The sequence below is a fragment of the Neohortaea acidophila genome, assembly GCF_010093505.1.
Source record: "Neohortaea acidophila strain CBS 113389 unplaced genomic scaffold BDY17scaffold_5, whole genome shotgun sequence".
Classification (NCBI taxonomy): domain Eukaryota; kingdom Fungi; phylum Ascomycota; class Dothideomycetes; order Mycosphaerellales; family Teratosphaeriaceae; genus Neohortaea; species Neohortaea acidophila.
In genome coordinates this window covers 595,545-610,583 of record NW_022985514.1, presented here as the reverse complement: position 1 = coordinate 610,583, position 15,039 = coordinate 595,545, and the positions used below count along the sequence as shown (strand labels likewise).

The following is a 15,039-nucleotide window of genomic DNA, read 5'->3' as shown; positions in this document are numbered from 1 at the left end:
GGAATCACTGAACCCTCATTCGGACTAGTCGCTCGTCCTAGCTGAACTCTATCTCTCAATTCTTCAGAGGTCAAGACACTCAAAGCGACAACGTACCAATCAACGTCCATCTGATAACACCGGCAATGCATCATTGACCAGACACTCGCCGTAGTGCCCCGTTGGAGATGGAAAAGACGTTGTGAGCACGTCTCTCAGCAGTGGATGAGTCCTTTATCTCTTGGTACAGGGCCACGTGGAACAGGCTTCGACGATCGTCCCCTCAAGGCTGCAGTCCAATCCTTCAGCACAGCCTTGCATGCAGGAGAGAGCCTGACCGCCATTCATTCTGTCCATCCATGAGCATTATGATACAGATAGCGAGCCTGACGTCAACTCGCTCTCCATCTCGGCGACCATCATGGCTCTCCAACAGCCGCTCAACCAGCAGTCCACTCTACCGCCGGCCCAGCCAGTGTACATCCTGCGAGGCCACGCGGCTCAAATCCACGCCGTGCACTTCCTGCCCGACAATCTCCGCCTCCTGACGGGCGATGCAGAGGGCTGGATAGTGCTTTGGAGCCTCCCAATCAGACGTCCGCTCGCGGTATGGAAAGCGCACAAAGAACCCATTCTCGGGTTGGGGAGTTGGGGCAACGACAAGATCATCACGTAAGTCTTGAATAGATCGTTAGCCATGTCATTGATTTCAGGTGATGGCTAACAAGACATTATCTAGCCACGGCCGAGACAGCAAACTCTACGTCTGGCAGCTCCGAGCAGAAGACGAAGCGACCTTCTCCACCACCCTACCAATCGACGATGCCGTCTCCGAACGCAAACAGCCCTGGCTCATCCACAGTCTCACGGTCAACACTCTCAACTTCTGCTCCTTCGCAATGTGCGCCGACGGCACGCAGTCACACTCCACCGACATCCTCATCGCCACGCCCGGTGTCAGCGACGGCTCGACTAACATCACCGCTCTCCCCAGCGAACAGCGCTTCGCCACAATCCCAAGCCCTCCAGGCCTCAAAACAGGAATGACAATGGCGCTCGCTCTAACCTACACCGCCCAAAGAAGCAGCCTGCGTCTCCTCGCAGGCTACGAAAGCGGACACATCGCAGTGTGGGAACGAGGACCAAACACGTCCACGACCCGCTGGACCGCAATCTACACCACCAAACAGCACTCGCAACCAATTCTATCTCTAGCGCCTACACCAGATGGCAGCTGCTTCTTCACAAGTTCCGCTGATGCCATCATAGCCCGGTATTCCATGCCCGAAGCCGGAGGGGCGTGCGAGGAGAAAGTTCTGCAAACCAAGCACGCGGGCCAGCAGTCCATCTCGGTGCGATCGGATGGGAAAATCTTCTCGACGGCTGGCTGGGATGGACGGATTAGAGTGTACTCTGTCAAGACGCTGAAGGAGCTGGCGGTGCTGAAGTGGCACAAGGAGGGGTGCTATGCGACTGCGTTTGCTAGAATCCATGAGTCTGCCGCAACAGACGATGCGGGCGGTAAAGCGGAAGAGGAAGGCGACCTAGTCAAGCGCGATCTCACCGTCTCCGAGCAACGCGTCGAGAAAGCGAGAAGAACACATTGGTTGGCAGCAGGGAGCAAAGACGGCAAAGTGTCATTGTGGGATATCTACTGAACATGCGCACTCCGTCAGCCAAGATTGAACTCCGACGCACCACCCAGATTCCGCATCTTCGCGTGCATCTTGCGCCTCCCCTCGGCCTCATCGGTATTTCTGTTCGACTCGACCTCCACCCCATCAGTCCTCGCTGAGCGACCAGCAGCAGCGCCGTTCGCAGCCTTCGACCTGCGTGCCTCTTTCCCCTTACTTGCCGTTCCATCGCTCCGCGGCCGCATACCAGGCACCCGCAGACTCCCCGGCTTATCTCGCAGCGCAAAAGCCTTGGCCAAATGGCCCAAATGCATCTGCTGGAAATCAAAGTACCCGCGCTCAGCAGCGACGTGCGTGGTGTAAGCGCGGACATGGCTCTGGAAAGCGCGGCGCGCCTGCTCCAGGCGTTGCGGGTTGTCGAGCACCCAGCGCTCGAGCTCGAGCTGCCACTCCGTCGCGCGATCCTCCCAATCGCGGTTGTTGCTGACGACGCCGGACGTGGCGGCGAAGCCTTTCTTCAGGATGTCTTCGGCGTCGTGGCGAGTGAGGTTTCGTGGGCGGCCTTCTTTTAGGACTTCGACGTACCCTTCTTCGCAGCCTGGCATGAGGAAGATCACGGCTCTGCCGTCTTTGCCCGCTCGTGCTGTTCGCCCGATACGATGGAGGTGGTCTTCCTTGCTGAATGGTGGATCGTACTCGATGACGAGGTCGACGTTCGGGAGATCAAGACCACGAGATGCGACGTCGGTGCAGACGAGGAGGGATGGCTCGGCGCACTTGGTGAAGGCTTTGAGGGTGCTGGTGCGGGTGGCTTGTTGCAAGGAGCCGTGGAGGCGGAAGACCTGCACTCCGTTTTCTTTCGTGGAGAAGGAGAGACCCGGGCCTTGGGTGCGGGTTTCGGAAATTGTGTTGCCTTGTGCTATGTGCCCGGGTTTGGCTTTGGACGATTTCGAGGGAGGATCGCTCTCGGCTGTTGTGGTGGGATCCTCTTTGCCCTCTGTCGTTGCATCTGGGTCCGCTCGGGTGAAGATGTCGAAGTGGAAGTCGACGCTGTCGGCGCAGCTGATAAAGGTGATGCACTTCATCACACTGCCCTTTCTCTTGAACGTCTGCTTCAGCATCGCGACCAAAGCAACGAGTCGCTGTTTCGGCGGGACGACCGCATAGCCTTGCTTCAGCTGGGCCGGTGCTGAAAATGCCTGCTCCATGACAGCACCATCTTGATCAAATCTTGCCTCTGCAGGATCGACCGAGATGGAAATGGGATCCTTGAGCGTGATGGTTTTGAGATGGTCCACGTCCGCTTTCAGCGTCGCCGAACACATCACCGTAGTCCTCCGCTCCGGCAGGCCAGGAATAGGCTGTAGAAGCGTCTTCTTACTCCGCAAATTCATCACGCTCACAATCCGCTGAATGTCGTCCTCGAAGCCCAGCTCCATCAATCGATCGCCCTCATCAAGCACGAGCCATCGAACCCGACTCACGTCCAGGACTTCGGTGTGCTCGAGATGATCCGCCAATCGGCCCGGCGTGGCGACAAGGACATTCATGCCTTTGCGCAAGCGAGCCTTCTCGGACTTCTTCTTTTCGCCGCCGATGACAATGCCGCCAACAATCCAGTGACAGCATATTAGCAGACTTTCGAGCACGGTATTGATCTGCTTGGCAAGTTCTCGCGTCGGCGCAAGAACGAGAGCAAACAAGCCGCTTTCCCGGTTGAACGTCTGCCCAGCGTCCTTCATGCCTTGCGAAATGGCGTTGATACGTTGCACGATTGGGAGCAGGTAGGCCAGCGTTTTGCCCGATCCCGTCTCGGCTTGGACGAAGGCGTCAGTATCGGAGCGGCACAGCTGCTCAATAGCTTTGCGTTGGATGGCGGTGGGCGCTTTGATTTCGAGCTTTTTAAGGAGATGGTTCGCCAGAGTCGAGGAAAGGCCTAGACTGGTGAAGGTGTCGAGCTCGTTGTTGAGAGGCGCATTCGACGGCTCCGTGCTCTCGTCTTGCACGGTTTTGGTCGAAGGCACCACGGACTTCGGATTGTATGTAAATAGCGAGGAGATCACTTCTCCAGTCATACCCTTCGCAGCGCTCTGAGACGGCTTTCCGCTCGTTTGATGTCCATAAGTCGGATCCCGCGGCCTCGAATGTTCCACATCACCAGTTCTCGCGCGTTTGCTAGGCGGTCCACCAGGCACAATAAGCTCCTCGTCCTCGCTCCGCACCTCCCCGAACTTGGGGATGCTTCGCGAAAAATGGCCGGCGGTGCGCTTCTGTCGTACATCGGCGGATTTCTTCGCCTTCAGTCGATCCGTCCATTTTCCACCGCGGAAGGTCTCCTTGGGGGTGAAGGCACCGGACGGCAGCTCGAAGTTGAGGAGCATGCCATCGTCCGCCATGATTGCGGAGGTTTCGAGCTGGTTGGAGTGATGTGGGCTGGAATGTCGTTTTAAATGTTTCAGTTGAAACTTTTATAGAACGCAGATGCATCGGGAGCCGGCGAGATGGTCCGTGCGCTTGGGGTTCGCAGCACAAGTCGTGAATAAATGGATGAGACGATTCATAAGTCGTACACTACTTCTACATTGAAAATCAATCAAGCTACGCTGCATTCTTCTCGGCCGCTCTCTGTAACACTTCCGTGGTATGTGACCACACCTTCGCCGGCATGCCAGCTTCCCGATAACGTCGCATATATTTCCCTCCAACGCTCGTCTCGCCCTTCCAGTTTGTAAGATAGACTCCGCTGCCTTTTTGTCCATTCGACCCTACAGCAATATCCACGCTCTTCGCATCAGTTCCAACGCCTTTACCCGGGAATCGCGCAGAAGTCGAGTGAAAGAGATGCCGCTCGCCGCTCTCCTCGAGATTGACGGAAAAGGGCCACATCAGCGGCCACATCACGTAGTTGTAATAAGCGGCGATGGGCGCAGGGAAGCTGTTGGTGTAGATGTTCGTGCCGACAATGCCCGGGTAGCTGTGGACGAAGCTCAAGTCCGGGTTGGACGTCTTTTGCGCCAGGTGCTCCATTGCGAGCGAGGTCATGGTGATGGCGTGGAAGGCGCTGTTGATGATGGAGTAATTCTTTTGCAGGTCGAGGTCTTCCGTTTTGATGGGGCCTTCGAAGCCGCCGCCGAAGATGCTGACGACGCGGCTGGGTGCGGTGTTTTCTAGTAGTGGGAGGAGGTTCTGCACGAAGCGCATGCGGGCGTAGTATCTCAGGGCGAAAATCTTGTCGATGCCTTCGCTGGTTTCTGACGGGAGGTTAGCGAGGCAGAGTGTTGGGTGCTTGTAGGTCACATACCGGTTCTCCCGCTGAGCGAGATGCCGCCCGGCGTCATGAACAAGAGATTGAGCTTGTCCTCTCGTCGCTTGACTTCCGCACACACGCGGTCGACATTGCGCATGAGAGTGACGTCGGCCTCGAGGAAGTGAAAGGTTCCTTCGGGGTTGGTTTGTCGCAGTTCGCGCAGCAGAGGCGAGGCATTCTGCTCGTTCCTGCCGACAATGTACACCGAGGGCTTGTGTGTGTTTTGCGCGAGCTGTCGAAGGGTGCTGCGACCAATGCCGCTGGTGCCACCGACGAAGAGGGCAGTGAAGGGGCTGGGGGAGAGTTTCGCGAGTTGGCGGTTGGACTGGCGTACGGCTTCAAGGGCGACCATGGTGTTAAGACTTGGTGGGGGTTTGGATTGGAGCAGGAGATGTGTTGTGAGAAAAGAAACATGGCAGCAGATGGCCGTACTTATAGTGTTGTCTGGCCTCTATTTTCGGTGCCATTGGACTTACGTCACTGTCTTGATATCGTCAATGGTAGCTACACTTCGGATTGGGGTGGTGGTGGTTTGAGGGAAAAGCGATGCCTGCGCGCGTTTGCACCGCTTTCCCAATGCGGAATCTGGTCGAATCTGGTTCGTCGGTTAAATTTCCCGGATTCCCATTGGTGCTCACAATTTCGCATCCTGCGTGCGTTCCTGTGAGAATGGAGGGAGCGCACGGCTCTTGAACGTCAGACACACCAGAGCTGCAGACATCCAACTGTACTCATTACTTCCGCGTAAACAACCTCCTCCCATGCCCAAGATGAGGACACAAAATCGGTCAAGATGACTCCTCCCATTCTCTTCTCAAAGAGTCGCTCGGAACTTCATCAGTAATCTCGCTGCACCCGCAACCTCTTTCGTTTTGGATAGAACTCGACTCGGCCTTACAGTCCATTGAGATCGGCAATGGCCAGCAGACTCGCCCACCGGCACATCGCCCTGCAATGGAGCTACAGAATATCATCACAACCATCCACATCGCAAACCAGGCCTGCACGGATCTTCGCTCGATGCATTCACATCTTCCGAGACATTCCTCCACTCCGCCAACATAGACGCCAACTCCTCCTCAACGGCGACACACTCGGCTTCGTCCCCACCCTCGGCGCCCTGCACCACGGCCACCTCTGCCTAATCCGCGCCGCAGCAGCAGAAAACAGCAAAGTCATCGTCTCCATCTACCTCAACCCCACCCAATTCGGCGTGACCGAAGACCTCAACAGCTACCCCAAAACCTGGGACACGGACGTCGCGCAGCTGCGCGCCCTCGACGCCGAACTCGCCCGCACGCATGGCGCAGGCCGCATCGAAGCCATTTTCGCCCCGACGACCAAGGCAATGTACCCCACCTCACCGCCGGACTCGACCATCCCTGGCGTGGGCTCTTTCATCACCCTCACGCCCCTCGGCACGCTGCTCGAAGGCGCCAGCCGACCCGTCTTCTTCCGCGGCGTCGCGACGGTGTGCATGAAGCTCTTCAACATCGTGCAGCCGGAGCGCGTCTACTTTGGGCAAAAAGACGTGCAGCAGACGGTGGTGATCCGGCGCCTGGTCACCGACTTCCACCTCGACACGCTCGTGCGCGTGTGTCCTACCGAGCGCGAGCCCGACGGTCTCGCGATGAGCAGTCGCAATGTGTACATGGGGCAGCGCAGGCGGAAGGTCAGCGTGGTGCTTTCGCAGGCTTTGCGGGCGGCCGAGGCGGCGTATGGGATGGGCAGGCGCGAGAGGGGGGATATCCTGGCTTTGGCGTGGGATGTGGCGAATCGGATGGTCATGGAGCAGGAGGCTCTCGGGGAGGCGGAGAGGGCAGGGATTGAGGTTGACTATTTCTCCCTGGCGGACCCGGACTCGATGGAGGAGGTGGAGGTTGTTGATGGAGAGAGAGGAGCGGTGCTCAGCTGTGCGATCAAAATGTTGCCATTGGAGGTGACGAAACCGGGGGAGGTACTTGGACTGGGAGAGGACAAAGTGCCGGTGCGGCTCATAGACAACATTATTCTCCAGCCTCAGCGGCCATCATGAGAAACCCAAAGACAATCATCAAACTCAGCTCCACAACCCAGTAGCAGCCAACTCCTGAATCTCACTCACCAACTCCTCCGGCGAATGCCCCCCTTCACACTCCTTCCACTTGCCCCCATCCCGCACACACCGAATCTCCCCATTCAACCGCACCGTACAACTCTTCGTCACCCCGGCATCCGCAGTCCGATTGAAGCTCTCCCGCAACATCTCCACCGCCTTCCCGCCATCCTCCGCATTCAGGCAGTCGTTCAGCGCCTCCATGGAAATGCTGTGCTCCAGCGCGCAGTCCTGCACGAGTTCCCGCTTGGGAATCTCGGCGTAGTCGCGCGTCAGACACATGGTGAAGCCGAGGTAGATTTTGGGGTCTGGGTAGAGGTGCGCGGCGCAGAGCTCGATCATGTTGCCTAGGCACTCCGTTTGGCCGTGCATGCATTTTACGCCGTCGTAGGGTGTGCTTCTACCACGTTCGTTAGTCGATTTCGCCACCACGGGAAAGTATGGGGAAAAGACTGACTCGCCAACATAAGACAGCGTGAAATCCACCATGTCCGAAACATTCTGCATCGCAGGCAGGATCAAATCATGCAAGCAGTCCTTCGCATCCGGGCACTTGGACATGATGTGCGCCTCGAGCGGCACTTTCGCCCGCCGCGCCGGTTCCGGCCACGATGCGCCGTCGTCGCTGTTGTAGTCGTCGATGATGACGCCGAGGCAGAAGAGGGCGAAGAAGAGCATGAGCATCGAGACGCAGAACATGATGCTTTTGTGCAGGCGGCCGGAGGTGGTGCGGTGCCAGGCGCGGAAGTAGGCGCGGTGGGCATCGCGGACGTTTTGCTGGAGTTCGGCGAGCGAAGGCTCCGTGGTGGTGCCGGCTTCTACCTCCTGGGTTGGGAGGAGGGGTTGTTTCTCCATGGCTTGGATGATAGACGTGGATGGTTATTGGAGAGTGTGATTGGAAAATGTAGGAGTGAAGAAGGTGCCCTGGGAGTGGCGAGTCTTGAGAGCGTCATGACCAACTTGCCTAATTGGGTATAGTCTCACAATCACATGCACAATCACGTGCTGACATGGAAGTACTACACAGTGCTTTAACTTGAGCAGTCTCCACGCAGCTCAAACCTGCGTTCAAGTCTGCCCGAGCCGGGGTGACACTGTTCATATGCCCAGACCATGACTCTCATCCGCCAAATCCTTCGCACGTCCACCAAGCGTTGTTCATGCTTACAATCTGCTCTCTAACTTGCATACTTAGTGACTTGGGTCCACCACAAAATTGACAGCAAGACTTACCTGATGCACGCATTAAACTCATGTGAAGGAGCAGAGCTCAAGCTCTTACATATCCTGAGGTTGCCGTTGAGGCACCCATTGTGATGCGTAAATCGTAGAAGGTCGTCCGTAAATCGCAGGCGCCAGAACGCATACATCTTCAACCATACAGTGTGCCGCGCTCCAATCTCCAGCTCAATTCGAAGAAGACTTGGTCGCAAGGAACAAGATGCAGGCCGCAATAATCGCACACGAGACAACAGTAAAGACCTAAACACAGTCAGTACCCACACATCAATAACCACCAAAGCCCGCGACCAGATGAACATACAATCTGCGTCCCGACTCCACTCTGCACAAGCGCCTGCCGCCGCGAGTACCCGTTCACAGTCTTGATGTAGTTAAAAAGTCCAGAGACCAGACACGCAAAAGCCAGAAGCCAGAAGAGAAGGCCGAAGGGTAAAGCGACTCGTCGTTCCAGCGGAGTAGGTTCGTGCTTGAGGTGGAAGGAGATTAAGATCGCGACGGCGACTACGGCCATGTATGTTGCTAGTCGGAGCCAGGAGAGGAATGCTATGCTGCGTTAGTACGATCTGCGGTCGGACGAGTAGTGATCGGGCACATACTCCGCTCGGCGGCACAGTGATCTCTGGCATCGGAATCGTTGTTGTCGAAGAGGAGGTGGCCTAGCCATGGACGTTCTGCAAAGATGGGCTTTTGGTGGTCGTTATTTCTGCGATGATGTGTGAGCGCGTTGCAGAGTTGTGTGTCTGGTCCGATCCTTACTGGTGGACGAGGACAGGTCGGGACGGGAAGAGGTTGTATAGCGGATTATACGGCTCGTTGAGGAAGACCATATCGGATGGCGTCCGTAAGAGGGGTCGGCGAGAGGCCATCATCGTACTAGACACAGTCGTTCCAGTGCTTAATGTATCTCGAGAAGAACGGGAGCTATCGCGCAACAGTGGGAGGAGGTGGAGCACGCGCCATGGCTGGCGGGGAAGATGCAACCTGATGCCACGACTTATGTCATCGACTGTGCATCTCGACTGCATCTATCAAAGAATTATTGGCAACTCAATGCGCATCTCCAGATCCAACTTCTCACCCATCCACGCCCCATCAGACCCAGCCGCAATGGCTCTCCCCTTCAAAGTAGGAAAGAAAGAACTCTTCCTGTAAGGCCCCGAGCCCCGTCCACTCCCAATGCCCCCCTAACAACCTCCAACAGACCCAACTTCATCATCACCTTCCTCCGCAACCAAACCCTCCCCGCAAACTACGCCCGCTTCGAAGTGCCGCTCTGGTTCAGCAAACTCGACCTCCGCGACTACCTCTACCACGCCTACAACGTGCGCATCTTCAGCGTAACATCCTACGTCAAACAGCAGCGCGCGCGCTTCGGCGCACCGGGCGGCGAAGAGAATCAGACTCCCATGATGCGCAAATGGCACCGGCCGCGGGCGAAGAAGTTCATGACGGTGCAGCTTGAGCGGCCGTTTGTGTGGCCTGAGGAGCCGGAGGATTTGACGGCGTGGGATAAGGAGACGGTGGAGGCGCAGAGGGGGCATCAGGAGGCGGAGAGGGATAAGATGATGCCTACTGCTGATACGCTGGTGAATGAGGACCGGCGGAAGAGTATGAAGGAGCAAGCGAGGGCGTTGTTGGAGGGGAGGGAGAAGTGGGAGCCGAGGGGGCGGGAGAAGAATCTTACATCGATGATGGCGAGGAGGTGATGCTGAAAGCGTTTTTGTATATATACCTTGTGACTATCGTACACACTGCGTTGATATGCAGGTCAAGCGATGCTGATTGAGAGCCTGCAAGACTCAAGCAACCTTCCTCGGCACGGGTTCGGAGGCATAGCCATGATCCGTAACCATGCTGCGTGCCACCATCGGCAGCAAGCATCCCCTTACAGCATCTCATTGCAACCAAGGGATGTACTTGTGGGCCCTCTCATCTTCGCAGACTTCGCAGAAATCGACTACGCAAAGACGCCGATGCACATCATCATACATGCCATAGCCATGTGGGTGGTCCCAGATGCTCATTTCGATGGGCTGCGCGGCTTCTTCATCAAATTCTTCGTCGCAGTCAGGGTGTTCGTAAAACTCTAGGCCTGTCCAAACTGTCAGTTGCTACTGCGGCAAGATAGGTAGCAATCGCACTCACGCTCTTGGTGGTACTCCTTTGAGTCCCCGCTCATCTCTTTACAATGGGGGTTCGCGGCCATGTCTCTGTGGTACCGAATCTTCATTTTGCGGTGTTCCTCGTCACGTCTCTTGAACTGACGGTCCCAGCGTGCCCAATTTCTCTTTCTCATGTGGGCCTCGATGTCTCCGTGTACCGCCGACGCCACTCGTATCACATCTTTCTCGACAAATCGATAGGAGATCTGAATGCCGTTGTAGTAGGGTTTGCCTGATGAACATGTTAGTTTCGTCCTTGTGACTCCACCGAGAAGATGGCGCAGTTGGATGGGGTTCTGAAAAGACGTACCGGTGAGTACGGTGCCGTAGTTGATGACTGGAAAGTCCACTTTCTTCGCCCTGGGTCCTGGCTTCCGCGTTGCAATCAGCATCCAGTCCCGCAAGTCATATCGCTTCATGGCATCCGTAAGGTTCTAGATCAGAGAGTCAGTAGGAGCATTAGGAGACCTTGTCAAAGCGATCAGTACTCACGATCTGCGGACCGAACATCTCCTCCTCGCACTTGGAACAGCACGAGATGCCATTCGCGAGCTTCCCGCGTGCGAAGCCACGCACCCAAGTGTTGCAACCGAAGCATTTCAAAGTCAGCTTGTACACGAGGGCTTTACGATACACCCTGTTGTCGACTTTGGGCTTCCCCTTCAGTCTCTCCGACCTCCTGGTTGCTTTCTGCTCGATTTCAGCATTCGGTGTGAAATAGTACCGTTCTTTGTGCTTTGTCAGATATCTGCGGCAGAAGCTCTCCACTTCGTCGCGGAGGCGGGATGACATCGCTGCCAGGGACAGGAAGACATGAGGAGTCACTGTGGACGTGGTTGTGTTGTAGAAGGTGCCCATCTCATAGTCGTCGTCATCGGGGAAGCGAGTTTTCTTCTTATTGCCAACCCGTTCGACGACGGCGGCATTTTCCTCTTTGCCGGTGTCGTCTCTTTCAACCTCCTGCTTGATCTCTCTGAGCTTCTTCTTCTCCGCCTTCTCAGAATCAAGCCTCTCTTTATGCAGCTTCACCGCCCTCTCCGGATCATGATGCACAACAAGGTACGACAAAATCTCGCTCAAAATCTCCGAAGGCATGGCGCTGAGATAATCCGGAGCACCGTCATCGAGCGGAACGGTGAAAGCATCGGTGTACTCTTTGTACAGAGGGGCGGATGGGCCGTCATCGCTGATGGGGAGTTCGTCGTCGGTCGTGAAGTGCGAGAGTTTGGCTTTCTTCCTTGTCGTCGTGGCGGAGGTGGAGATGGATGATTTGGTGGACTTGGTGATGGATGATTTGGAGGGGTTGGTGGCTGCTGCGGACGTGGCCTTCGCTTTGCTTCTTGTCGTGATGCTTGAGGTGGGAGCACTGGCTTGCTCGCTCAGCTTTCTCTTCTTCGCCATGATGGTCGTTGGACGTGAGAGATGAAGTTGATGAAGTTCGGGTGAGACTGAGATGAAGGGTTGGTGCACAAAAGGTGGCGGTTGTTCGCCGCAAGTGGGGCAGTGAATGGCAACCATGCGGTGAGTGAGAGGGAAGGCGCAAGGCTGCGCGACCAAGCAAGCTTCAGGCATCCACACGCGCTAAGCTCGCGCGGTCCCGTGAATCGGAAAGTTAAAATGCATCCCGTACCTCGCATCAGATCGATGGCTGCAAGGCTTCGCAGTGCAAGTGTAGAACGAACCGATGATCATCGATTGATAGTACATATTTTCTTTCCCATTATGATCAGCCAGAGTATTCCATACTCACACAACGCTCGAAGCCATCCACATGTAAAAGCAAAGGGTATATCCACCACGCCCAACCAGTCTCACAAACACCACCCACTCACCAAAACCCCCTACTTCCTCCTCGCCTTCTTACCCCCCTTCCCACCCCCTCTCTCCTCCTCCCCTTCCTCCCCTTCCTCCCCACCCTCCTCACCCTCCACAAGCCCCAAAGCAGCCCTCGCCCTCGCACCCCCGCGCTTCCTCAACTCGCCCGTAACCCCGCGCAGCGGAACAGGCACCTCCTTGCCCGTCTTCAAATACCACAGTTTCAAATTGCGCGCTTTGTCCTTGAGCTGCACCTGGTTGCGGTCTTTGAGGACCTCGCTCACGCTGCCGCCGCGGCCGTAGAGCGCGAGGATTTGCGACCAGTGCGGGCCGGAGACGCGCGCGAGGCCCGAGAGGAGCGCGTTTTCTTCGAGCTTCGTCCAGGGCTGGCGGATGGTCGAGGCGGCTGTGGAGGCCTTTTTGGTTGGGTTGCTGGGGTCGTCGCGGGTGGGGGGTTGGTCGGCGGCGTTGGGATCTGTGAAGGAGGGTTGGGTGTGTGGTGATGTGCGGGAGGGTGGTTGTTGATTGCTGGGCGCGTTGAGAGCGGCGGTGGCAGAGGCCGTGACGGCTGCGGCGGTGCCTCGTCGATCGGATGCGCCGCCTCCGAAGAGGGGTTGGGAGCGAGCGGGGACGTTCATGATGCCGTCGATGTTTTTGCTGATGCATGATGCGAACTCGCGCACGAAGTCGGACCATTGATACCGTTTGGGGAGCTCGCGGAAGGCCTTTTCCGTGCTGTCTTCGGCGAGAAGGTAGCTCTTGCGGGCTCGACTTCGATCGATAAAGTCCTGCTCGCTGGGTGATAGACTGGGAGCATCGGGGTGGCGGGTGAGAATCTGGGCATCGAGGTCGGGGGGAAAGAGTTCGTCGAGCATCGCCTCCGGGCTGCCGTTGCTGTTGAGCAGCGCCGAGATGTACGTTTGCGTCTTGAGGTCGAGATAGATGGCGCCTTGCCACTTGAGCAGTCGATGACCCAGCGGAACAAAGGTCTCCATGAAGAACTCGTTGAGGTGGAAGAAGCTGACGTCGTGCGCGCCGAGGATGCTGGAGATGAAGGTGGCGATGTTGGCTTTGCGGATGACTTCCTGCTGGGCGGGTTGGAACATTTGGATGGCAATGGCGTCGATGAAGGGCGTTTCGCGGCTGTACACTTTGCGCGTCTGGTCGAAGAGGTTCTTGAGCGTGGTGTATGCTTGCCCATCCTCGGTGTCGGAGCCTCGCACCATGTCTTGGATTTGCGGGAAGCTGGCTTTGGCTATTGTGTGGATGAGTTGGGTGGCCTGTCAAATTCAAGTTAGCACGGATGGATGATGCAGAACAATGTAGGGAACACTCATACCAGATTCTCCAAGATCGACAGACTCTGAATTTTGAGATGCATGCTGGCATCCTCGAAGTATACCGCGGACGAGGAGGAAGCAGTATCGATGCGCTGCAATTGGTTTGGGGTGTTGCCGTTTTGAGATGAAGGATGTTGGGATGCCGACGTCGACGATGGCGCAGCATCTACGTCGGGCTGCAACGTCTGCACGGCGAGGGCATCGAAAGCAGTCTCCTCAGTCGGGCGGGAAGAGGGGTGGGTAGGGAAGTATGGCATGGCAGCAGTCGGGGCGGGGAGGGAGTAAGTGGTGGTGGAGTGGGGGATGAAAGGCGGGACGACAGCAGCAGCAGCAGCATCGGCGGAGGGAGGGGTGGGAGCCGGTGGCGGTGGCGGCCATGGCGAGTTATAGGCGCTTGGGTCGGAGGGGTGGAAGGAGTAATAGGGCTGCGACGGGTAGGATGCAACGAGGCTAGGAGGGTAGTGGTGGGGGTGGGTAGCAGGCGCCGGGAGCTGCCACGCGTGGTTGGCAGCGGTGCTGAGGTCCGTCGAGCTACGCCTTAGGGTTGGCACGCCATGCGGCGCCGCGAATGGCGGATCCGCTGGGTCGGGATGGCTCTGGAGCTGCTGCTGCTCCCACGGACCGGGGGGATAGTGGTCGGCAGTGGGATCGAGGCGGCGTCGCTTCGTCATATGCGCGCCGCCATCCGCCTCAAGCGAGTAAGAGGAGAGGGAGTGGGCGCGCGGATCGCCGAGTGCATGAGTCGGGGGGTCGGCGGGCGGGGCGTATGATGAGGATTGCCCAACTGACAGCGCGGCGCAAGGCAGATGTTAGCCAGCAGCAACTGCCACATCTGTACAAGGGCGCGGAGAGATTCCCTAGACAGGACACACGTCCTAGCCTCGAGCAGCACAACGTCCGGGGTCAGGGCGCACGACGGGGAGGCAACAGGTAGGGCTTGAGCATGCGCGCCCCACCCATAGCCTGTGTCACGGCGAAGATATAGCCCCCGGACGTGCCGTCTACTGCGAGGCCAGGCAGGGCCGGGATGGGGCTGTCTACTCACCTGCGGCGTCCATTGCGATTTGCGCACTTTTAGGGCTTTGGCAAGCAATCCTCCGCTTCCTGTCTAGGGCTTCCCTGCTCGTTCCCGGTACGCAGTGCCGGCGTCTCCACGCCGTCAGCTGATTAGTGAACGCCTTCCGACCGCCCGCAGGATGCCCGCCGCTTGCACAAGAAAGGTCTGACAAAGGCGCCTGGGCGAGGGGAGGAGAAGGGGTGATGGGGAAGAAAAGGCGATGATGAGACGAGATGGGCCGGATGAGATGATGCCGCCTGGACCTTGGCGGCTGACGGTGGTCAAGGTGGCATTTCAGCTGCTCATCCTACCCTAACCAAACATCGTAATGGTGCAGGTGACATCGGCGCCCGCCCGCCCAACCTTGCTCGGCTCCGGAGCTCCTCTACCAAACGTCCTGCACTCATG

At 57.3% G+C, this 15,039-nt stretch overlaps 9 protein-coding genes across 9 annotated transcripts; 3 read left to right on the top strand and 6 right to left on the bottom strand.

Moving 5' to 3' along the window:
- Positions 1 to 400: 400 nt before the first annotated feature.
- On the top strand, positions 401 to 1,637 carry BDY17DRAFT_310216 (WD40-repeat-containing domain protein; the record flags this gene model as incomplete). Its single annotated transcript, XM_033735413.1, has 2 exons — positions 401 to 651; positions 719 to 1,637. 2 exons carry the CDS (start codon positions 401 to 403, stop codon positions 1,635 to 1,637), a joined length of 1,170 nt encoding a protein of 389 aa, XP_033589729.1.
- Positions 1,638 to 1,651: 14 nt separating this feature from the next.
- Positions 1,652 to 4,009, bottom strand: BDY17DRAFT_250348 (P-loop containing nucleoside triphosphate hydrolase protein; the record flags this gene model as incomplete). The annotated part of the gene is made up of 1 exon (XM_033731051.1): positions 1,652 to 4,009. One exon carries the CDS (start codon positions 4,007 to 4,009, stop codon positions 1,652 to 1,654), a length of 2,358 nt encoding a protein of 785 aa, XP_033589728.1.
- Positions 4,010 to 4,154: 145 nt separating this feature from the next.
- On the bottom strand, positions 4,155 to 5,424 carry BDY17DRAFT_265497 (uncharacterized protein). The gene is made up of 2 exons (XM_033731897.1): positions 4,915 to 5,424; positions 4,155 to 4,864 (listed from the first exon to the last, which is right to left on the bottom strand). Exons 1-2 carry the CDS (start codon positions 5,270 to 5,272, stop codon positions 4,212 to 4,214), a joined length of 1,011 nt encoding a protein of 336 aa, XP_033589727.1. The 5' UTR covers positions 5,273 to 5,424; the 3' UTR covers positions 4,155 to 4,211.
- Positions 5,425 to 5,654: 230 nt separating this feature from the next.
- BDY17DRAFT_296907 (uncharacterized protein) lies at positions 5,655 to 6,956 on the top strand (the record flags this gene model as incomplete). Its single annotated transcript, XM_033733514.1, has 1 exon — positions 5,655 to 6,956. Exon 1 carries the CDS (start codon positions 5,837 to 5,839, stop codon positions 6,953 to 6,955), a length of 1,119 nt encoding a protein of 372 aa, XP_033589726.1. The 5' UTR covers positions 5,655 to 5,836.
- Positions 6,957 to 6,979: 23 nt separating this feature from the next.
- Positions 6,980 to 7,693, bottom strand: BDY17DRAFT_250669 (uncharacterized protein; the record flags this gene model as incomplete). The annotated part of the gene is made up of 2 exons (XM_033731093.1): positions 6,980 to 7,415; positions 7,473 to 7,693. The coding sequence occupies 2 exons, from the start codon at positions 7,691 to 7,693 to the stop codon at positions 6,980 to 6,982; spliced, it is 657 nt and encodes a 218-aa protein (XP_033589725.1).
- A 229-nt stretch (positions 7,694 to 7,922) lies between these two features.
- On the bottom strand, positions 7,923 to 9,187 carry BDY17DRAFT_296905 (uncharacterized protein). Its single transcript, XM_033733513.1, has 5 exons — positions 9,014 to 9,187; positions 8,854 to 8,960; positions 8,559 to 8,800; positions 8,249 to 8,497; positions 7,923 to 8,193 (listed from the first exon to the last, which is right to left on the bottom strand). Exons 1-4 carry the CDS (start codon positions 9,124 to 9,126, stop codon positions 8,423 to 8,425), a joined length of 537 nt encoding a protein of 178 aa, XP_033589724.1. The 5' UTR covers positions 9,127 to 9,187; the 3' UTR covers positions 7,923 to 8,193; positions 8,249 to 8,422.
- A 177-nt stretch (positions 9,188 to 9,364) lies between these two features.
- BDY17DRAFT_250558 (uncharacterized protein) lies at positions 9,365 to 9,963 on the top strand (the record flags this gene model as incomplete). Its single annotated transcript, XM_033731075.1, has 2 exons — positions 9,365 to 9,405; positions 9,459 to 9,963. 2 exons carry the CDS (start codon positions 9,365 to 9,367, stop codon positions 9,961 to 9,963), a joined length of 546 nt encoding a protein of 181 aa, XP_033589723.1.
- Positions 9,964 to 10,152: 189 nt separating this feature from the next.
- BDY17DRAFT_323910 (uncharacterized protein) lies at positions 10,153 to 11,820 on the bottom strand (the record flags this gene model as incomplete). Its single annotated transcript, XM_033737102.1, has 4 exons — positions 10,153 to 10,349; positions 10,403 to 10,651; positions 10,730 to 10,853; positions 10,912 to 11,820. 4 exons carry the CDS (start codon positions 11,818 to 11,820, stop codon positions 10,153 to 10,155), a joined length of 1,479 nt encoding a protein of 492 aa, XP_033589722.1.
- Positions 11,821 to 12,260: 440 nt separating this feature from the next.
- BDY17DRAFT_310210 (telomere repeat binding factor-domain-containing protein) lies at positions 12,261 to 14,245 on the bottom strand (the record flags this gene model as incomplete). The annotated part of the gene is made up of 2 exons (XM_033735412.1): positions 12,261 to 13,514; positions 13,574 to 14,245. The coding sequence occupies 2 exons, from the start codon at positions 14,243 to 14,245 to the stop codon at positions 12,261 to 12,263; spliced, it is 1,926 nt and encodes a 641-aa protein (XP_033589721.1).
- Between the last annotated feature and the right edge of the window lie 794 nt (positions 14,246 to 15,039).

What these genes read in the sequence shown, in the direction of transcription:
- BDY17DRAFT_265497 (XM_033731897.1), bottom strand. Translation starts at nt 5,272, where the DNA reads ATGGTCGCCCTTGAAGCCGTACGCCAGTCCAACCGCCAACTCGCGAAA. An exon ending in CTCGCTCAGCGGGAGAACCG is followed by an intron (nt 4,865 to 4,914) that starts GTATGTGACCTA and finishes ACCTCCCGTCAG; the next exon opens with AAACCAGCGAAGGCATCGAC.
- BDY17DRAFT_296905 (XM_033733513.1), bottom strand. Translation starts at nt 9,126, where the DNA reads ATGATGGCCTCTCGCCGACCCCTCTTACGGACGCCATCCGATATGGTC. An exon ending in TCACTGTGCCGCCGAGCGGA is followed by an intron (nt 8,801 to 8,853) that starts GTATGTGCCCGA and finishes AACGCAGCATAG; the next exon opens with CATTCCTCTCCTGGCTCCGA. An exon ending in GTGGAGTCGGGACGCAGATT is followed by an intron (nt 8,498 to 8,558) that starts GTATGTTCATCT and finishes GACTGTGTTTAG; the next exon opens with GTCTTTACTGTTGTCTCGTG.